This window comes from Engraulis encrasicolus, chromosome 21, assembly GCF_034702125.1.
Source record: "Engraulis encrasicolus isolate BLACKSEA-1 chromosome 21, IST_EnEncr_1.0, whole genome shotgun sequence".
NCBI classification, from domain to species: Eukaryota; Metazoa; Chordata; class Actinopteri; order Clupeiformes; family Engraulidae; genus Engraulis; species Engraulis encrasicolus.
The window spans coordinates 18001659-18025121 of NC_085877.1; the positions used below are offsets into that span (position 1 = coordinate 18001659).

The following is a 23463-nucleotide window of genomic DNA, read 5'->3' on the forward strand; positions in this document are numbered from 1 at the left end:
AAACTTTGCCTTGACAAGGCACCCCATATACCGGTAGAGTCCATCCAAGGCCCCCTTGATATGGGCCGTGCGACACAATTTTTTTTCCTGTGCACCCTGTTTCATAACTTGATGAAGTTGGTGCATTCCTCAACCCATTTAAGTACTACAGAAAGCATAATACACATATAGGCTTAAACATTTAGGCCTACAAAAGAAACTGATCCCACTGGGATTGTTTAGCAGCTTTAGCTTATTTTTGTTTCATTTTGGCTACTTAATTTATTCAGTTTATTAAATTATTATTTTATTTTGCTATATTTCTCCTGCCGCGGCCCCCATGGCATCGCTTCACGGCCCCCCAGGGGTCCCCGGCCCCCACTTTGAAAACGACTGTTGTAGGGAAATGTAAAGAATGGTGGACCAGTGGTTTCATTTGGATACCACAGTGGTTTTCTTAGTGAATAAAAACTCCTCAAACAAAAGTAAATGATTAGCAAAGTAATTTATTTGCTTAATATAAAAATGTTTATAGAATGCTACAAAATAATTGTTATTAAAAAGCTAGAGCAATTGTGGAGAAAAGCAAAGGGTTGGCTTGAAAGAAAACACAACATGGATGATGACAAAATGCCATTTTGGACAGATAGGTTTAACTAGGTTCATCGGTGCTTTTCTTAACTAATAACTAATTCACTACAAGGAATTCCCATTCAAAGACCTTGACATGCTCCATCCATCCATCATGGCTGGACTGGTAATCTGGCATACAAGGCATTTTCCCTGTGGGCTGACAGTCCTCATGCTGACACTATTGTTTTTATTTGCTTGTTTGTTGGGTTGTGTCCTTAGTGACCTGCCCTCAGTTGAGATAGGACGGCCCATTGGTTTACCGGTAAGACTTTATTTAACGGATCGCTAATAAGGTGGTCATTTTGTGTGAATTTCATAGTTATTTCAGGGTAATACCTGTTTGTTTTTAGTAACAACAGAAAAATAACCATACAGTTTCCAATGCATTGTCTGTGTGTGTGTGTGTGTGTGTGTGTGTGTGTGTGTGTGTGTGTGTGTGTGTGTGTGTGTGTGTGTGTGTGTGTGTGAACAAAGTGTCACCGTGCTGCGAGTCATCAGGGTGTCACCACAATGCACTGGAAACTGTATGGTTATTTTGCTGTTGTTACTAAAAACAAACAGTTATTACCCTGAAATAACTATGAAATAACTATGAAATTAACATGAAATTACCACCTTATTAGCGATCCGTAAAGTAAAGTGTTACCGGTTTACCTTTAATATAGACAGTGGACTGAGCTAATCATAGTGCTGTAGAAAGTCAGAGGGCTGCGTGAGGGGGCTGGTCTATGCCAAAATGCAAGACGTTGTTTTTTTTTTGATCCCAGTCCAGTCCAGTTCAGCCCTGCCATCCACCCATAACCCTATATCAATAATAGTTGTCACGAGCTGAACTAGCTAGCCTGCCTCCTTGGCAAACACAGAGACAGTCCTACATACAGCTATATATATGGCTGTAATCTGAACACGTTCTCTGTTTGCAATGGACAATAAAATCAAGGTCACCAACCTATTTAAACAGTTTTTTTTCCTTGCATGTACTTGCACTGTGTGTATCGCACTGTATGACATTTGCAAATACCATGCATTCATTCAATGATAAAAGACAGAAGACTGTGAAACTGAGTGGATAATGGACAGACATGCGTAAGTGGGTCGTATTTTGCTATTGGGCTGGCAGTATGAATGTATAGATCTGTGGTCACTGATATTGACCTGTGATGGCAGCTGTTGATAAAAGACAAAGCCATACATTCCCCTTCAGGCCAGTAGTCTCTTCTGTTAAGGGAAAAAAGAAAAGTAAGACCCTGATTACACATAGGCCTATGCAGATATTTCCAAAGACAGATATTTCTTTTATCCGTTTACATGTTTTGAGCCCGCTCATACGACATGCAGATTTAAAAAAAAAAAAAAATATTGTAACAGATAGGCCTACATTTCAGAAATCTCCACTTCAAACTCTGGTTTAAAAAACATCCATTTTATGGAGCTAAAACTCATGCTCACGTGTAATTTGTTTGTGGTCATACTGTATATCAGTAACATGAGATGTGTTTTACCCGCACAGAGGAGTTTACATCCAGACACGTCTCTGACAGAATTCAACTGCCTGTAAATGACAAGAAGAAAAATGTCTGCATCAACACAAATATTCAACATTGTGGTTATTTTACCATATTAGGCCTATATGTAACATATAAAATATAATCATCATGAAATCATCATAAAATCTGTACTAACCCCACACTCTATTGCAGTGAGAAGGTTACGGCACTTGTAGCTGGTCACGGCGCAAGCATAGCCACTCATATGGGAACCTTAGACAAAGACAAGAGAGAATAGGTACAAGTGAAGAATTTTCGTTGCAAAATGACATAAGCGCCGTTTTTTGACTTTTGCATTTTATTTTTGGAAATGACTGTGCAGACGTCTCATCATCTGTGTGAATTCTTGCCGTTCAAATATTTTGAGAACATTTAAAATATAAATGTGTTATCTGAAAAATAACACTTGCTCTCAAATTAACCTTTGAAACAGATACAAATGTCCTCATGTGCCACAAGGCTCGTTTTCTTTTCCCGATATATCACCTTTGTAGTTTGAATGTTAAATGAACTTCCAAATGTATTGTAGGTAGTGGTGTTCTCAGGGCCGCTGACAGCTTTGGCTGGGCCCAGGACAAAGTCATTTGAAAAGGCCTGCCATCCCAATAGATACAATATAATGAGGACCACCCTTTGCTTTTGACTGTTGAGACACAGTGTTCTCCCTCACCGATAGCTGGGGCCTCCTCCATGCCCCTGCAGATGAGGAGCAGGGTGCAGATGGTCTGTGGAGAGGACTTGTCCAGCAGCATCTCAATCAGCTTCTTGCTGTACGCCTCGATGAAGTCCTCACACTGTTGCCGGTAAGCTGAAGGAAGGAGGCCGCACACTCGCTCCAGCGCATGGGCAACAGCAGTCTGAGAGGGATAAGAGGAGCAGGTAAAAAAACATAAAATGATTAAGAACAAGTACACAAGTGTATTGGTTACTCTGATTAGTTACGTGTGTTGAAAGGAAACTGGGTGTTTTTTTTAAACTTTGGACATCTCTGGCGACTTGGTCAACTATGGAAGCCCACTTATATATGTCTATACAGTATATGTTAATGTTGTTGTTACCTCAGTCTTCTCTACTGGCAGGATGTTCTCCAAAAACTGAAGCAGGTAGACACAGAACTTACACTGAAGACTAAACCCCACCTGCGTAACAGAGCAGTGCAAGTCATGAGATGACTAACGCATAGTAGAAGAAACAAAAATCAACATGATTTTAGCAAAAATACAGCATTAAACATAGCCTTCTTTTTTGATCTGCTATCAGAATTTTAAGTTCTCTAGTCAGGTAACCTGTAACAATTAAAAAAAAATCTGAAATTATACTCAAAAGTCCTTGAAATCGGAAAACCTGTTGACCTCTTGTATAACATGTAGTATGTAACCTTTGGTGTCCAAATCACTGAACTGATATTGAAGGAAAACAGAACAGTTTTTTTCCTCCATAATGTAAGTTTGGCTGGGTACAATAATAAATACTCTCTTACTTGGAGGTCTGAAGATTCCAGTGCAGTTAGGAGCTTTGTCATCACCTGCTGTAGCCTGTGGTCTCCCTCGACAGCACATAGTCCCAGCCAATCGCAAACCTTACCTGCATCCTGGAACAAAATCAAGATGTGTTCAGCATATGGAATTTAATGTATAATTTTTAACTATTAAATATTACATATAAATATTACATAATTAACTATTATTACTAATATCTTTATTCTCTCAGTGGGTGAAACTTGTTTGCTTCAATTTTACCTAGCACGTGTTACCAAGTATAGCACTTGTACTTTGGGATGGTATGTACTGTATGTTCAGATGTTGGAACTGCTGTATTCAAAAACGGCTTTAAAAAATACTACCACATGATATGCTGATTTTACTTCAACACCAGTGTCGATAATGCCATGCTGCTGTCTAAAGTGTTTTAATGTTGAGACTCTCCCTGCAGTTGTTCTGCAAGTCTGGTCTGGTAATCATACAGGGCATTTTCCCGGTGGGTCGACAGTCTTCAGGGATTGATGCCATTGTTGTTCTTTGGTTGTTTGTGTACGGCAAAGATGCATGAAGAATTGACAGCACACTAACACGTCCATTCCACACGAGGGTGCTGACTAATGTCTGAGCCTATAATTGTCATAGGTCATAGGCTCTCATGGAGAGACTTGGGGAACAGGTGAACGCTGGAGGCACCTGCTCACACGCTGGGGTCTGTTAGGCCAGCTTTAGAGCTAGTATGCTCCACTGAAGTGCCTACAAGTGTGCATATAGGACCTACCATTTTCAGATATTTAGTTTCACTTACTACCTACAAAGCATCAGGGAAATATGAGCTGCCTTGACCTTAGGTCTGCTGTCTACGAAGGTGATTCAAATTTGTGTTTGTGTGTGTGTGTGCGCGTGCGCGTGTGCCCGCGCGCGTGTGTGTTGCATGGCAAAACCTTCAGTCTATATACTTACCACAACATTGCTGAAGAGGGTGAATGCGACGGGCAGGTTTTTCTCCACCGCGTCCTTGCAGGCCTTCACTGGTACAGGGCTGCCCAGCTTCTCACAGACAAGATCCAGGTCATGTGTTATCATCCCCTGAGCAATTTACCACAGCAAGCTGGTTAATATTGAAAATGGGGCTTTGCTGTTGACTGTGTTTAAGTTCTTTCTGTATGATGAAGCATACAAGCCTGTTGTCATATTTGTTTAAATAGAACTAGTAATAAAAACTGATTACAAAAAAGGGGGCAAATGTAGCTCAGTGGTTTGAAAGCGGTTTGAAAGCGGATCTTGTTTTACACATGTTTATTTCAGTTTCTCTGAAGCGATAGTATTTTCTAGAGAAAGAAATGGTCCACGGAAGTGAAAGCACATGAAAGGTTTCAAACTTCTGCTTTTTGCCAAAATCAGACCTGAAAGTGCTCTTACCGTATCACTTCTCCGTACTTTCCTGAATGTCATGTCATGTTGCTACGAAACCGTGCTTCATTCTGTACCAACACTGCTACCACGAATATTGCAAAGAAGAGATACATAGAGTGTCTCTACAAGTCATGCTTTGACACTACACAATTACTGATTTACACAAAATAGGCACCACGGTGCACTTCTAGTAGATGTGGGCAAGTATAGCCCATGTAATTTCAGAAGGTGTGTGTATTCATATTTTGGATATACTGTACTTGAAAAGGCTTCCAAAAAAACTATAAAGGAAACATTACTACCATACAAGATGCTGATTTTACCTGAACTCTGGTGTCTGAAAGCAGATCCTTCACAAGGTCAATGATCTCAGAGCATGTCTTGCAGGTGTCAATAGTCTGTGGGAGACAAACAACCATTACACAACTATTTTACTACTCCTACCACTACTAACAGTATTACTACTACTACCATCACTCCTGCTACCACCCCTACTAATACCACCACCACTACAACTACTACCACTATTGGCCTACGACTACTATAGTATTGATGATGAAAAAGCTACAACGATGAGTATACAAGTATACAATACAATGAGTAATTATATAATTTTCCATGCAGATCTTGCCTAATTTGTAAGTGTGACTGTGTAGCTTTCATGATTCCTAGCGATTCCACTCACTGCCTGTTGAAAAAGTGTAACTACATCATAACATCATTGCTATGACATGAGCGGCAGATGTAGCCTCTTTGGGCAGATTGGCACTCAGGCGTGCCCGTTCACACATTGCTGAAACGATGCAACAACATCATAACAACATTGCTATGACATTACAGAGAACCTTAAATGGCAGTTTAAGACTTGGTCGTTAACATTTTTGTGACAGGTTATAAGGTAGGTTTTGTGGAAAGGGGTTTTAGTAACAGTTTAAGACATGGTCATTGCCATAATATTGGTGAGAATAAGGTTATGTAGGGCCTATAACAGAGCCTCTGCATCAAAGGGCCTAGATGTTGTTTGAACTTACAGGAATGGGTTAATTGAAAAAAAAACCCTACTCAGAAATGTTGCTCATCTATCACAATAAAGCAGAAGTGAGATACATGCAGTGCTCAAGTACACACGACAATGAAACCTTACAAGCATCTCAATGTCAAAGTTAACCCATGATGTAAGAACAAAGGGAAACCACAGTTCTGGAGTTCGGTTCTAGTGCAGCCAGAACAGGGCGAAAAACACATCATGGGTTAACACAAAGAAGAGAGACATGAAGCAGCACCAATGTCTTCTTTTTTTAATGCTTTCCATATCACAGGCACCTTCCTCAGAGCATGTGAGGATTGAGGAAAATGTTTGACTTGAGGGAATGCATGGGAACGCCATTCTGATTCAGCTGCATTGCAATAAAAAAAGTAAAAAAGTAGACAGCCAGAATGCACCAGCATTTGTTGTTGTTGATTATGAGTAACATACCACTGCTGGTAGCTCCTCTGGCACAGTGTCCAAATCCTCTGCAGCCACAATTCCACCTGAAACCAACAAATGGGAGATGAAACACTTATATCCCCCAAAGTGAATCCCTTCCAGTGTTTTTAGCATCATTTTTATTTGTCAAGGCCGGCATCAAAGACACACGACTATTATCATTTCAAAGACTACTCTGTGCAGTTTGATCTTAAATATTTTGATATTACTAAAAGTATACATTTTTGATGAAGCCACGTTAGAAATTACTGTACATTCACAACACAAAATCTATTTTCAGGAGACGTCAATGTGTTGGGCATTTGTTGTCACTGTGGGTGCTTTAGTAATAAAGTGCTGGGGGGATCTAGGGGATCCATATGCCATGTAAACAGGATCAAAAATATACAAACCGGTTAAAATAAATGAGCAAATATTTAAAATTATTATCTAAAACATGCAAACTGGTAAACCCAAAAATTATGATTTTAAAAAAATCTGCATATGTGTAATAAAGGCATAATTATTTAAAAGGCATATACACGTACCTGCATTGTGGAGGCATATGAGAAGGAGCAGCTTGAGAAAGGTCGACATGTCTTCAGGTTGGAGTTAGATGATTGAGTAAGACACTCAATGAGTTGAGGGCAGCACTTGATGCTTCAAGCCCACACACACACACACACACACACACACACACACACACACACACACACACACACACACACACACACACACACACACACACACACACACACACACACACACACACACACACACACACACACACACACACACAGTAGTACTACCACCCCAGACAGGAACAGCCGCCCACACCAAAAATAGAAGACAGCGTACGTGCAAAACCACTATGCAAATGAATCAAAGACTCTGCCTGTCTTTAGTTCAAGCTAACAATTGGTAAGGGCCTCTGCTCAACAGAGAACTAAAAAAACTTGGTTCAAACAGCATAGTTGAGAGACAACTCACTTACCTAATTGTTGATGGGGGTTCACAATAAAAAGTAGGTCTAACCCAAGGATAATTATACATAGGGGAGACCGGGGCTAGTTGGCACACTTTTCAGTTCAAGTGACATATCTTTGCCATACATTGCTTTAAAACTCCCAAACTGAGACATTCTAAAAGGTTTACATCTCAGCTAAATATTAGACACATGCACCTTTGGTTGATAATTCATTGCTTCCATCTATATGTTATTAAAGAGTTGTTGTGAATTTGTGCCAACTTGCACATACACTGTGAATGCACTCCATTGTGGCTACAAACATGATGTGTGCATGTTATATAACGTGATATCAATGACAAATGGGAATTACTTAATTCCCTTTGAACCATCAGAGCTGGCGTGAAGCAAGTGATCACTGTCCCCTTTGTGGTTGGTTTTTGTACTAGCAGTAGACAAGGCCCCTGTGTTGTCACCAGAATGGCAATGACCATGCCGGAATATATTACTGGCTCTCTGTGATGTTTTTCTAGTGTTGTAATGGTAGTGGTAGAAACTAGACTAGACGTCGTGCATGTCTATGGTGAAAATAGATGTGCACTGCCCCCCAGTGGTTGGTTTTAGGCCACTGACGGATATTCTCTATTCAGTGTCAACGGACAAGGCCCCCTGTTATCAATGTAATGTTACCAGATTAACTCAGACTCTGTGTTGAAGTAGTGTGTTACTTCAAGTTCAAGAGTTCTGCTTCCTGTATCTCCTTATCTGTGTTTTAACAGAGAGGAAAACTGAGATTTTAATTAGACAAAGACAGCACTGTAAATGTATACAGTGCCCCTATATAGCCTTCTGTATGTGATGGGAAACTAGTTCAAAAAAATTAAGAAGACTGCACACTCTTGTTGCTGATGCCAGATTATTTAATGAAAAATGAATATTAAATTAATCTCTCAAGAGAGAGTTATGTGCAGTATACAGTAGGTTTTGTAAATGTGTGAAGTGAACATACTAGTAGTGTCTTACAGGAATGGTCACTGAAGGGCGCCACCTCATAGCATGTCATAATCATCTTGCCTGATTATCATCGACTTTCAAATCTCTTACAGAGATGTTGGTCTGACCAAGATGATTACGAAAAACGTTTCCCAAGCAGCTTTTGCCTTTCCTGTCCTTAAAAAGGGATCAAGAACTCCCCACTTCCCCCACCCCTAGTGTACAAATGGAGGAAGAAGAAAAAAACGGCTTCAACCAATACGGCTCCTGCATTCCATTCGCCAAGGTGCATCAGTACAGATCAGGAGGGCAGAAAATGAAGGAAAGCAGAATAGAAGAGAGGGTCTCAGGAATTCTGTTAAAATATTCTTCAGACGATGCAGGTACTAGCAAAGGCAGGGGAGAGTAACAAAGCAAAAGTTTTCTATAATCTTAACCAGACACGCACTGCACTGCAGCATTCATTTGAAAAAGGAGATAAGTCACACTGATAAACACAATAGAAAATGGGCATCACATTGAATCATTTCATGACCTCAACAGCTTAGTAACATTGTGTTTCAAATCTGACCATCAGTGACCGAAATAATATGCACATTAGCCTGCAATCATACCCTGGTGAGGGGTGTCGGGCGCGCGCACACACACACATCCGTGCTGAGAAGTTGCAAATATTGTGGGAGTCACAGCAGTGAAGATACAGTAACTTAGAAGACAAGCCCATGTAGTATAATGCTAGAACCACCAGTAGACTCTATGGCCTTGGTTCTTTACTGGTGGTGTAAAGTAGCTGCAGCCCCCTGCCTGAAATCCTAACGCTAGTGTGTGCAAAAACGTGTTAGTTGACGTGTAAGATGCTAATGTTTGGTTGGAGTGTCAGGAGCGCTGCTTACCTGCGTTCTCAGGACCAACCCAAGCAGCGTCCTCCATGGACGGCGAGCTCAAGCCAGAGCTCCCTCGCTTGCTCTCCAGACCGAGTTCAACAATGTGTGGAAAACCCCCCGCAGAACCCGCAGGCTAGCTCCAACGCTGGCCCATCTGGCTCCAGCGTGCGAGCAGCAGGTACCTGCTTTAGCTCACCTGTTCACCTGGTCTGTGCCCCAAGTGATTCTCTTCTGCATCTGACCCCTGACCCTTTATGTAGGCCCAAGGACCCACTAGTCAGGCGGCGCCCCCGTGTGGTGTGACCGTGTTAGTGTTGTGTCTATTCCCAATGCATGCACCGTCCTAACCTTATCTCATTACAGTGGTTCTAGTACTATACCACAGTATATGGGCTTGTCTTCTTAGTTGCATGCCACTGAGTGGGCCATGCAAATTAGAATGGTGCTATGGAGCCTATGAGTGTTCCTGTGTGTGGTGTGGTAGTGGTGGTGGTGGTGGTGTGTGTGTGTGTGTGTGTGTGTGTGTGTGTGTGTGTGTGTGTGTGTGTGTGTGTGTGTGTGTGTGTGTGTGTGTGTGTGTGTGTGTGTGTGTGTATCAGGGCTTGACACTGGCACCTGCCAACCGGCCAAATGCTGGCAAAACTTGGCTGTGGCTGGTAACAATTTCAGTGTCACTAGCCAATTTGGCAGGTAGCTTATGCTATGGCATGACATATCAGAATAGCGTATGTTCTGCACGTTGCTCTTTGTGTATCAATTGTTTGTATTTAAATTAAAAAAAAGCTCAGTTACTCAGTTTCTATGTGTTTGTTTTATTTCCATGTAGAAACCCATGCACTCTTCTCCTTGCTTTAAGCACCTCATCTTCTGAGGTTAGATGTACAGCGTCATTGTGGCACTCAGGAATAGAGGAATAGAGAAGAAGAGAGAATAGAGGAATAGAGAAGAAAAGACAGGGGCAGAATAATGGGACTGCCATAGATACAGCCAAAGCAATTGAAGACCTCAGAGCTGATGTAATGGAAATGACTAAAATGTTCTCACAGACCATCCAGGCAGCCAAATCGCTTGCTCATGTGAATGTGACACCAGTCTCGGCTGACAGACGGCAAAGGGGTTGCAAATCATGCCGAGATGCCCAGAAAGGTGAGATGTGTAGTCACTGTTATCGCTGTGGGCAAGATGGGCACTTCTCCCGGGGGTGTAGACAGAGAACAATGCAGGGAAACGAAAGGAGGCTGCTGAGCCGGGACCCCCAGTAGCCCACTCCTCGACCTTGTCCCAAGAAAACTCAGCGTTTCTACAAGCCTCCAGACCACCACAGGCTAAGCATAACAGTAGTGAAAATGACCCTGACACACAAAACATGGACAAAGCAACTCTCGACAGCAATGGCCATCCTCAACAGAATGAAGGCAAACTTCTCAACCTCATTGGAAAGCGGTGTCTTGTGCACTGTCAGTTAGATGGTGTGGCAGTTGAGGCTTTATGGGACACAGGGGCCCAAGCTATAAATGACGACTGGAGGAAGGAACATCTGCCTGCTACCACCATCCGGCCAATTGAAGAGCTGCTTGGACCTGGAACATTAACTGGATTAGCTGCCAACCAGACAGAGATCCCTTTTTCTGGGTGGGTGGAGGTCAAGTTTTGTTTAAGCAGTGAGCCACACACAAGAGAAACCCTGCTAGTGCCAATGTTGGTGACAAGTGACCACAATGTAGCAGAGAATCCAATTATTGGATTTAATGTTATAGAAGAGCTGATTAACAGGTGGGAAAAACAGAGACCAAAATTTAATTCTGTCCAGGTCATAAGTCAATCTTTCTCAGTCTCTGCGAAAACAGCAAGATCAATGATCAGTCTAATGCAAACTGCAGATGCAACAAAAGACATTGGGACTGTGCAGGCTGGCAAGAAAAACATACACCTGACTGCTGAGCACATAACCACCATTTATGCCAGGGCACACGTTGGTAAACAGTTTTGGGGCCAGAATTTGCTTTTTGTCCCATGCATGTCCGTACAGATACCAGAAGGCCTAGTCATCCAAGAAGGCCTTGTCAATGTGGTGGGCGAAAAGACAGTCTATGTGTCTGTGTCCATTGCTAACACAAACACCCACCCAGTGACCCTTGGTCCACGCCTTATCCTGGGCCACCTCCAAATGATAAAAACAGCATATCCAGTTACAGCTGAGTTCTGGCAGAAGAAAGATGCTCATAGTGCAATGACATGTCACTTGCCTCTACCCAGAATGCAACAGTGTGAGGTCACCCAGTCCACAACAGCTAGACCAACCCAATGGGACCCCCCTGTTAAGCTAGGCCAGCTAAGTGAGCCCCAACAAGAGACAGTGAGGAAACTGTTAAGAGAGGAATGTAATGCATTCTCCTTTGATAGCGACGACGTTGGCTGTATCCCCTCACTCAATATGCATATTACTCTGCATGATAAAACACCTGTGCGGAAGACCTACCTGTCTGTGCCAAAGCCTTTACATCAGGAAGTGAAGGAATATCTCCAAGACTTACTGAGTAGATGCTGGATAAGCAAGTCCACATCACCATATTCTTCCCCCATTGTGTGTGTAAGAAAAAAAGACGGAAGCCTGAGGCTATGCTGTGACTACCGTGAACTAAACCGCAAGTCAGTGCCTGACAGGCATCCAATCCCAAGAATTCAGGACATGCTTGATTCTCTCCGTGGCAGCTCCTGGTTCTCTGTACTAGACCAGGGGAAGGCCTACCATCAGGGCTACCTGGATGCTGAGAGCCGACCGCTGACAGCCTTTATAACACCGTGGGGGCTGTATGAGTGGAAGAGAATTCCATTTGGCCTCAGCTCTGCACCTGGAGAATTTCAGAGGAACATGGAAGAGTGCCTGGAAGGCTTGCGGGATGTCATCTGTCAGCCTTATTTGGATGACAATTTAGTACACAGCGCCTCCTTTCATGATCATGTCAATCACATCAGAACTGTTTTGCAAAGGTACCAGCAACATGGGGTCAAGCTTAGCCCCAGTAAATGTGAGATGTTCCGAAGAGAAGTACGGTTCCTAGGACGGATGGTGTCGGAAGAGGGGTATTCAATGGATCCAGCGGAGATAGCCCCTGTCCAGGCACTTAAGAAAAGGACACCACAAACTGTTGGGGAGCTTAGAAAGATGATGGGATTCCTTTCTTACTATAGGACTTACATACCCGATTTCTCCAGGATAGCACAGCCCTTGTACAAGCTGTTGGCTGTTCCTGACTTTGAGCCCTCACCTCCCAGGCCACGTAAAGGTAGGGACAAGAAAATGTCAGTTACAAAGTCAAAAGGTCACATGCCCCCCATTACCCCCATATGCTGGACCCAGACCCACCAAGATGCATTGAAAATCCTGATTGACTGCTTAACCGAACCCCCTATCCTAGCCTACCCTGATTTTACATTACCATTTGTTCTTCACTGTGATGCATCCCAGGAAGGTTTGGGTAGTATATTATATCAGCGGCAGTCTGGAAAGATGAGAGTGATTGCATATGGGTCCAGAACTCTCACACCCTCAGAGAAGAACTATCATATGCATTCAGGGAAACTGGAGTTTCTGGCACTAAAGTGGGCCATTTGTGAACGGTTCAGGGATTATCTGTTTCATGCCCCCCACTTTGTAGTATACACAGATAACAATCCCTTGACATATGTTCTTACGACTGCAAAACTTAACGCCATGGGTCATAGGTGGGTAGCCCAGCTAGCTGACTTCAATTTTACCATTAAATATCACCCTGGGATACAAAATGCAGATGCAGATGGTCTCTCTCGCATGGCACTTGATTTTGATAAGCAGTGTACAGAAGAGGTGGACCAAAATGTAATCAGTGCATCGATACAGGGGTTGACCATTGCATCTAGGAGCCCTCCTCTATGGGCAAACATGTTGAGCATACAAGCGATTGACTTATTAAGAGGTGTAAGTCCACAAAACCAAAGCCAGCTGTTGTAACCAGAGCAGATCAAACAGAGCCAAGAAAAAGATGCCACCATCAGCCGGGTCCTGTGGTATAAATCCAGCAACCGCAGACCATCCAGACACACCTTTAGAGCAGAGCCACCCGAGGTGAAACTCCTGCTGAAACAGTGGAACAAGCTGCAAGTGAATGATGAGGGAATCTTGTATAGGGTAGCTGGAAGGAGAGAGCAGTTGATTTTACCACAGGAGCATCGCCACCTGGTGTTCAGGGAGTTACACAAGGAAATGGGTCATCCAGGCGTGGAGAGGACTCTCGATCTGATTAGAGACAGATTTTACTGGACAAAAATGCATCGGGATACAGAACACTTTGTGACAGCTGAATGTGAGTGCTTGAAAAGAAAGAAACCAAATAAGATCACACGGGCACCGCTGACTCCAATCAAGTCAACACATCCATTTCAGTTAGTCTGTGTAGATTTCCTGCACCTGGAAACATGCAAACATGGGTATGAGTATATCCTGGTAATAATGGATCACTTTACAAGGTTTGCCCAGGCCTATGCTACAAAGAACAAATCAGCAAAGACGGTGGTGCAATGCCTGTTTGAGGACTTCACCCTGAAGTTTGGATTCCCAGAGCGTGTCCACCATGACATGGGAAAAGAGTTTGAAAATCAATTGGTAGCTGAGCTGCAAAAGGTCTGTGGTATTCGTGGATCTCACACAACCCCCTATCATCCAATGGGAAATGGGCAAGTGGAGCGATTCAATCGGACATTACTGTCAATGCTCAGAACTCTGGATGACAATGAGAAAACAGACTGGAAGCGCTCGTTGCCAAAGGTAGTTCACGCATACAATTGCATGCGCTGTGAGGCCACAGGATTCTCGCCTTACTTCCTGTTATTTGGGCGCTCTCCTCGTCTGCCCGTGGACCTCATGTTCAACTTGCCTTCAAATGAGGAAAATCGAAGCCATGTAGACTATGTGGCAGACTGGCAAACACGAATGCAAGAGGCCTACGAAATTGCATCCAAGACTGCAAATAAAGAGGCTTTGAGAGGGAAACAATATTATGATAGGAAGGTTCATGGTGTTGAGTTGCAAGTCGGCGGCAGGGTTCTTCTTCGCAATCTGAGTGAGAGAGGAGGACCGGGTAAACTCCGGTCGCACTGGGAGAATACAGTGTACAAGATCCTCGGGAGAAAAAGCCCTGACAGTCCTGTATATGAAATTGTTCCTGAGAAAGGAGGACCAAGCCGGATAGTACACCGAAATCTTCTGCTGCCATGTGACTGTCTACTGGTGGAAGGACAGCCTGTGATGAGAGAGACCAACAGACCCACCAAGCAAAGACGAGTGAAGACACCCCTTCAAGATCAAACAAAAGACCAACAGCCAGACTACAACATAGACAGTGAAGATGAGGAGGGTAGCTATACCCTGACCTTTCATGACCACTTTGTGGAAGATGACTCAAATGGACCCATCATGCTGAATGCAGCAGCAGAACCCTTTGAGCCAGCACCAGCAATAAATGTATACCATGAACACTCAACAGCAGATGAATTCGAGACAATTAGTTTCACAGAAGAGGATGGTATACAGCAGGAGCCAGAGGAAGAGGCAGTGTCTGAGGAGGAGCCAGACTATGAAGAAGCACAAGAGGCACCATATCGGTCTCCATATCCCCAGAGGGAATGCCGTCAGCCCAGGATACTTACATATGATGAGTTTGGGAAGCCGGCTGTGATCTCCAGGAACGCAGCAGTTAGAGGGGTAAGTTTGAATCCCTCTTGCCATCAGCTCCTGTGGAGACCTTGGGTTTCTGACAGACACTGAAATAATGCTCAGACACTTACTGTGGTCAATGGACTAATCAATGGAGAAAAAAAGTAATGCATAAATGCTTTGGAATGGCATTTAAATGGCCATATAATATGATTTAATTCATGTTGATTTAATTGTTTTCGAGACTCTTGTTTCTAACAATTTTGGTGATAATTGATGGTTACTATATTAAATGTCTGGGAGACTTTTTTTAAGTGGGGGAGGGTGTGGCACTCAGGAATATACTTGTGTGATTTAAGTGTCATACCTGTCTGCTAATTTTGGTTAAGTGGATGGGCCACGCCCACCACCAATGACAGCTGTAATATATTGAACCTTGTAATTGAGTGACTGCACCCTGACAAAGACCTTGTGTCGAAACGCGTCGGGCAGTCTATTTGCCATTGTACTATTAAAAAATAAGAAAACGGAGTGCCACAGTTTCCTGCTCTTCAATTTTTTGATGTCAACTTTATCCACACACTGTTAGAGCACCCGTGTCAAAAGATCTTGATCCACGCAGCGCTTCCGTTTTTTCCTTTTTTCTGAGCATTCAATTAACTCCAGTGGGTGAGTTCAACCGGAGGCTGCTCCATTCCAATGTGAATGTTTGTAGGACCAAAGATGACTACTTCTACAAATTTTCTCACTGAAGAACAAGGCAAGAACATCATTGTTCAAGAAACTTTATTCCAAGAGGAAAATGAAGATTCCCCTCCATCTGATTTAAATGATTTTTACAAGCAGCTCAGACGATCCTTAGAAAAAGACAAAAAACTCGAACTGCATTCCATCTCGTTATCAGATTATTGGAGGAAGGGAATGATTCCTCGCGGACTTAGAATAAAGAAATTTCCATCCTTCGTGGTTGAGAATCAGGATTTCAAGAACAGCTGGGAGGCTATTTTAAATAAATGTTCACTTGACCTCATCCTACTTCTCATCACTGAGGCCAAAAAACAGAGGGAGGAAACTCAACTGGAGATAAACTCAATCAAAGCCAAGATTGAGCCACTGAGGTCACAAAACGAACACACGATTGAAGGGTTGGAACAAAAACTAAAGGAGGACATCGAAACTTTGACGGAAACTATCAAAAAAACAAAGCTGACAAAATTCAAACGGGACACGACAGATTATCAGGAGGACCGTGTATATTCCTGGACAAAACGAACGCGCGCCCCTGCGCTGTGGAGGAAGCCGCGAGTGCGCACAGTATCCTTCAACCTACCCAGCAGCAGCGAAGATGAGTACTCAGAGGGCCCAGTTGACAGACAGGATTTTTTAGATTTACCCCATCACCAGACCCCAAATCCTCGTGGAGGAAGAGGACGAGGACGAGGCGGGGGAGGAAGAAGAAAAAACCTGGAGCCCACGCGCCACAGTCCGCGACTGGCAGAACCACCGAGGAGGAGATAGGACGCAACTCAGTTATCAACATATCAGGTACCCCACTCTCACCAGAATGTACCTCTGTGCTTTCTAAAGGTCTGAGCTTTGCACCTACGAATCATGCCAATACATTTCAGACTAAGATTGATTTGTTCAAGTTTTACAGAACTTTACATTTAAAGACATGGCATCATTTAAATGCTTCTACAACTCAAAGAATGTTAAACGACTACGATGCTCAGGTCAGACCTTCAAAGGAATTCAGGCCTAGATCCACTTTCTGCCCTGTAGTGAATAACGCTTCATTGATTGCATTTACGAAGAAAGTTTCATGTGATATGGACACTTTTTTACAATCTGTAACACACAGCCCCAAAGCCAATTTATCAAAGCCAGAGAATGCGGCCCTGCGCTGGCTATCTAATAATGACAATTTGGTTATTAAAAAAGCAGACAAAGGGGGCGCTGTTGTTGTGTGGGGAAGAGAGCAATATGTACAGGAAGCCTTATCCCAACTGGGGAATGCAGAATACTACACTGCTCTTCAATCCAGTCCAATTGAATACATGAAACGTGAATTGAAGGAAATACTAAATAATGCCAGGATGCAAGGATGGATTACTGATCTAGAAAAATACTTTCTTCTGAATAATAATCCTAAAATACCAACATTCTACATGCTACCCAAAGTTCATAAAAATTTGGAGAATCCCCCCGGCCGCCCCATCATCAGTGGCATTGACTCAATCTCTGAACCTCCATCCCAATACATTGACTATTACATTAAATCATTGGTGCATTCTCTTCCTTCCTACATTCAAGACACTACCTATGTCCTGAACAAAATTAATGATATCAAAAACATTGGGGAAGGATACATGGCCACTATGGATGTCACGTCCCTTTACAGTAACATCAAACACCAGGATGGCTTAGAAGCTGTGAGTCACTACTTGCAATCCAGGACAGAGGAGCACCCACCAAACACTTTCATACTGGAACTCATGAAATGGATCCTCAACAATAATGTCTTTGTATTTCAGGAAAACATGTTCAGACAGAAACGAGGCACAGCCATGGGAGCAACGTTTGCACCAAACTACGCCTGTCTATTTCTTGGACTATGGGAGGAGAAATTCATCTGGGGCCCTTCAAATATCTACCGGGACAACATCATTTTTTATGGAAGGTACATAGACGATCTTGTTTTTTTCTATAATGGGGACCAACAGAGCCTTAAAGATATGCACCAGTACCTCAATTCCACTAGTGATAGTGTTGAATTATCATTAGACTACAGCCAGAGTGAGATACATTTCTTAGATCTGAAAATCACAAAATCCTCATCCGGGGATCTGCATACCACCATTTTCCGCAAAGACACAGATCGCAATACCACATTACATGCGGAGAGCTGTCATCCCCCTCACCTGATTGAGAACATTCCATTCGGGCAATTACAGCGGCTTCGCCGCATATGCGACAAAGAGGATGACTTTGACAAAAAAGCTGGGGAAATGACTGCACGCTTTAGAGAGAGGGGATACAAGGAGAATCATTTGCAAACAGCATATAGAAGGGTGAAATCTATGGACAGAAGAAACCTCCTACAAAAAACACAAAGAACACAACACAACTCAAATGTTTATTTTGTGACCAAGTACAGTAAACCATACAAACAAATATGCAACATCATCAAAAAGAACTGGCATATTTTACATTGAGACCCCATTCTACTTGAACTGTTCCCTAACCTACCCTCCTTTGCCTCCAGGAGAGCACCCACTCTACAGGACAAGTTGGTCCAAAGTCATCTTGGCCCGAAAACGTCATGGCTCCAGAAACCAAAGGGCACCTACCCCTGCGGGCATTGCTGCCACTGTGAGAACATTTCCAAAAGTAACACCTTTGTGGACATATTCAACCAGAAAACATACAAAATGAATCACTTTGCCAATTGCAACACCAAATGTGTAGTCTACCGTCTGGAATGCCCCTGTGGCCACTTTTACATTGGAAGAACTAAAAGAAGATTCAAAGACCGCCTTGGTGAACATAAGACTGCAATTCGCACAAAAAATCAGAACTATGCTATGGCTGTACACTATGAAGAGGCAGGACATGTAAGCCCATCCTCCCTTAGAGCAGTGGTTCTTGAGGCTGTACCTCACAACATAAGAGGAGGTGACAGAGTGAAAAAACTTCTACAAAGAGAAACATTTTGGATTGTTACTTTACAGGCTACCAAACTGCCAGGACTCAATGATGAAGTGGATTTTTTTACCATTCTTGTGACAAAAAGAAAAACAACTAATAACTAACTTAACAACTCCTTGGCAGACCTGTGTCCTTGATTGTGATTGTGCCCTATATCAGTGTGTGAATATCAGCTATGGACCCACAAAAAAAGTTTCATGATTTGTGTATACAATATTACTCTGATACTTACCTGAACAGTACTTTGTGTAACTTAAATGTTGTGTAACTTAAATGTTCATGCCTTGTGTGATTTAAGTGTCATACCTGTCTGCTAATTTTGGTTAAGTGGATGGGCCACGCCCACCACCAATGACAGCTGTAATATATTGAACCTTGTAATTGAGTGACTGCACCCTGACAAAGACCTCGTGTCGAAACGCGTCGGGCAGTCTATTTGCCATTGTACTATTAAAAAATAAGAAAACGGAGTGCCACAGTTTCCTGCTCTTCAATTTTTTGATGTCAACTTTATCCACACACTGTTAGAGCACCCGTGTCAAAAGGGTCCGTGTATCATCCGATCATTCAACTATTCCATTAAATCTGGCAAACGGAAAACGAAATAACGACTCCATATTTTGTTTTCCCGTTTTTCTATATGGCCAAAAAATGAGGAGTTGTGTTGATGTTCCTTTTCCCAACTCAAAACAGAACAAGTAATAAACGAGAAAACCAAAACGAAATAACAACTCTAATTTGCGATTATTGGTCCCATTTCCCGCGGTGCTTTTCTATTGCTCGCCCAAGTAAGACACGATAGTGCACTAGTGGCCACCAAACGCGCTGCTTTACGCATTTCCCCTAGTCCTAAGCCTATATCCTCAGCCTGCTGATGCTCTTACTCCACAGAACATCTTTCTGTCCTAGGCTACTGGTAGCCCCCTTATGTCGGTGCCTGTGGGTGGTAGATAACTCCTTTAGGGCCTACGCACTGTTCTGTGCCCGGTCTGTGCCTAAACCAAAACTCATTCTTAAACCTAACCTGTCAGGGAAAAATGTGTGTACACCAACCTATTAACATGCCGAACTGTGCCTATCCCAAAACTGATTCCTAAACCTAACCTGTCAGTGAAAAAACGTGTTTGATAATAGCATGCCAGTGATGCCACTTCTGCATGTCACTGGCACATGCCACATGCCACTAAAGGATCTAACTCCTACTGGGAGTAGGAGCATCAGCAGGCTGATTATAGACCTCGGGGAAATGCGTAAAGCAGCCCGTTTGGCAGCAACTTGTGCACTATCGTGTCTTACTTAGGCGAGCAATAGAAAAGCACCGCGGGAAATGGGACCAATAATCGTAAATTAGAGTTGTTATTTCGTTTTGGTTTTCTCGTTTATTACTTGTTCTGTTTTGAGTTGGGAAAAGGAAAATCAACACAACTCCCCATTTTTTGGCCATATGGAAAAACGGGAAAACAAAATATGGAGTCGTTATTTCGTTTTCCGTTTGCCAGATTGAATGGAATAATTGAATGATCGGATGATACACGGACCACCATGGTCACCTTGCATCTCGCGTCTGTGACCAAAGTCACATGCGGACAGACGCGCCGTGAGAGACAGGGGGTAGCCTAGTAATAGGCCTACACTCCATTATCCAAACTCCCTTCCTCGACTTGCACTTGTGGAATGGCCCTTCGCAGACGCCTCCATGGAGAAAACAAGTTTCCACGCTGCCGGTTTAGTGGAGGTGTTGAAGGTTGACATTTCCTCATTGGGAACGGGCATATGACGTCACCGCGCTGGATCTGCCATGTTTGATGCATAGACGTCCCTTTTCCCCATTGTTTTCCAGCGCAGCGCAGGACGTAGTCTCGCCTGGTCTTGCTACTTAATTGTGATTTTTAACTATCTTGCTGCTCACTTTTCTTTGCCACTATTGTCCATCGTTGTTGTGTTGTGGGGTGCAATAGCGCAAGCCACCATAGGAAAGGGGGAATTGGATTATCTTTCTACTCATTTCCTTCTTGGAGGCAGCACCATGGTGACCAAGTCTCGGATATAACAAAGTGTCGTTGGCTAGCATGGGTCGCTGCTGTAAGACGACCAAAAATAACTTTCCACTCAATCCTGACGAGTGTGCTCTCTGCATTTTCATTTTGGTAAGTGAAATAGTTTTCGTTAAATGCACTGTTTCTTTCATCAACCACTGTTGGCTAATCTACAGCCTACTGTAGCTGGCATAGCTAGCCAGGTCCATTGAAACCCAACACCCTTTTTAAACAAAGGAAATGTGCACTCCATGCTTTTAAATGATAAACCAGGTGCATTTAGAGCAGGGCTACATCATAAGTGGAAAGGTATCTGGTGCCACACGGTTGTCTTTCCTGTTGTTTATTTTACCAGTAGGCCTACTATCAGTAAGATTTCGATATGCGTCTTCATCAGAGGACTGTGTAGCACCCTATTTCCCTTTCTACAACACTCTTATTTTCTGCCACATACGTATTAGTAAGCTGCACAGCATAGTAATAACACTGGTTGTTTCACTAGGTACACCAGCAAATGAAATGAACACCTCCCATCCGGATTGGGCACCATCACTGCACTTGGGGGACACCAAGACAGTCACCACCACCACCGAGACTTCTCGCTATGAGACAGGAACAAAGAAAACGACGAAGGACTGAGAGCATGGCGTCGATGGATGAGACACCCCTTGTTACACCAGGTAAGCCTTACATACCTTTGACAAAATGAAAAACAATGAGGGCTCTAAGGCTCTAATGTCTTTTCTCCATCTAGATTGGGTGCATCTCTTAAATCTATGTCTGTCCAATGAAATGTTAAGTGTTTCAAAACAATGATTATTTTGACTCTTCGGCGAGTGGTTTTGATTCTGCTCATCAGCCTTGTTAAGATATGTTTTGTCCCTTTTGCATGGGCATTGTATTTGCATGACACATTGGGCTAATAAAATCTGTATCTGATCCACAGTGGAGACAACTGGGGGAGCATCAGCATCAGCACCTGCAGGCCTAGAGGATGAAGCTGACCAGGGGCCGGTGTGTGCTGAGGTAAAGATCCCCGCCTTCACAAGAGGACACTGTCAATTGGAAGCAAGAGATGTGGAAAAAACAAGGACAATTGCTCATCTCCGAATTCACGTGGAAAGGGTGATTGGAACTGTCTGAAACAAATACACAATTTTGTCTGCAGAAGTGCCTATCAACATGGTGTTGCCATTTGAAGGTGAAGAAAAAACATTCCTTGACAAGATTGTGTCTGTATGTTGTACTCTGACCATCATGAGCAGGAGTGTTGTGCAAAGCTGAAGTTGACTGAAATAAATGTGCTTTGAGACTCAAGTGTGTATAATTTTATTCACAAGTAAAGTAATAAGACAAAAGTCATTTCAAGTATGTCGTTTTGAATCACTGTAAATACTGAAAGTGCAACTAGTGATAACCTGAGATCTTTAAGTACAGTAAGGCAAAATGTTGTAATTGTATTGAAATATCTTAACAATAGTATTGACATAAATTCACAGTGCAACTTGAGAACCTGAGAGCACAAAACGGTGCATTTGAAAAAGTACAAGGCAAAATATTAATGTAATGGTGGGGAGGGGGGGACAAAGGAAATTATATTGCAATATCTTAACAGTAGTAGTTCAACTTCAGAACACCTGAGCGATAAAGGGGGGGACAAATTATATTAAATGACAAATTATCTTAACAGACCGTATACAAAAAAAAAATATTCAAAAAATAAAAAAGAAAATTGTGTAGAACTTCAGTGCAGTGCAGGAATACCTCTGCAAAACTACCACCTTGTGATTAGAGGCAAGCATCACAATACCATGCCTTCTCTTCTGCAGTGGCCGCATCAAGTCCAACACAGGTGAGGTGGAACCACTGCGTCGTACAGCTGCTGTTGTCACAGCAAACCATGGTGTCTAGCTCCTCAGGCACTCTGTACACACACCACACATATTCTTTGTTGGTCTCATTCCTTGCTGATTTTGGGGTCCTCACTGTTTTCCACTGCTGCTTTGGTGCTGGTGCTGTGGCTGCTTTGCTGTTCTTTGATTTCACAGTAAAAACTCTGGTGCGTTGTGGTGTAGAGGGGTCTCGGGTGTACAGTAGTACCGGCAGATGAGCTCAGAGTGGGAAACCTTGCGGAAAAATTCCTGTGCCAACATCTGGCACAACTCTGACCACGACCAGATCTTTCAGTGTCCACACTACAAAGTCACAGTAAGAGGAACCTGTCACAAAGATCTGTGTCTGCACCTGTGCGTAATACCTGTGGCCTTGTTTGAGTTGCATAGTGCTGTCAAAGTCTTTGCCTCTCGTTTGCGGTAAGTTGACTATTGCGAACAGCAGAGCCCCAACATGCGTACAGGACTCCGCAATGCCAGCCATACAGGTACAGTGGGCACAGCTGACCTCCCAGCTGCCAGTTATGATGACCCACTGTTTCAGCGGAGGGTCGTTTACGCGCTGGGAGTGCATGACCTAAGGAAACAAAAAATGGATAGGCATTGTTCACTTTCATAACAATGACAACGTTTCACTCTATGCAGGACTGCTACCCACTAGTAGATTGACCACCACTACCATAAAAACTACTAGCCTGTGAGCAAAAGTTAACATCAATGCCTGATAGCCTACTGCTATGTTTATTTTTGTAATAATATGTACAATATAC

General features: G+C 43.1%; 2 protein-coding genes and 1 long non-coding RNA gene across 3 annotated transcripts in view; 1 reads left to right on the top strand and 2 right to left on the bottom strand.

The window, feature by feature from the left end:
- LOC134437589 (prosaposin-like) overlaps positions 1 to 9431 on the bottom strand; it is a 108219-nt gene extending 98788 nt beyond the window's left edge. The window contains exon 1 of the mRNA XM_063187071.1: positions 9375 to 9431. The gene's annotated coding sequence lies outside the window, so the exon portion shown is untranslated. The remainder of the gene's footprint in view (positions 1 to 9374) is intronic.
- Positions 1369 to 7118, bottom strand: sftpba (surfactant protein Ba). The gene is made up of 10 exons (XM_063187675.1): positions 7070 to 7118; positions 6531 to 6586; positions 5377 to 5451; positions 4601 to 4726; positions 3640 to 3750; positions 3218 to 3298; positions 2830 to 3016; positions 2296 to 2372; positions 2115 to 2164; positions 1369 to 1830 (listed from the first exon to the last, which is right to left on the bottom strand). The coding sequence occupies exons 1-9, from the start codon at positions 7116 to 7118 to the stop codon at positions 2129 to 2131; spliced, it is 798 nt and encodes a 265-aa protein (XP_063043745.1). The 3' UTR covers positions 1369 to 1830; positions 2115 to 2128.
- An 11140-nt stretch (positions 9432 to 20571) lies between the features above and the next one.
- LOC134437590 (uncharacterized) lies at positions 20572 to 22385 on the top strand. The gene is made up of 3 exons (XR_010032431.1): positions 20572 to 20912; positions 21304 to 21481; positions 21748 to 22385. It is a non-coding gene; the product is annotated as an uncharacterized LOC134437590 (long non-coding RNA).
- The last annotated feature ends 1078 nt before the right edge of the window (positions 22386 to 23463 follow it).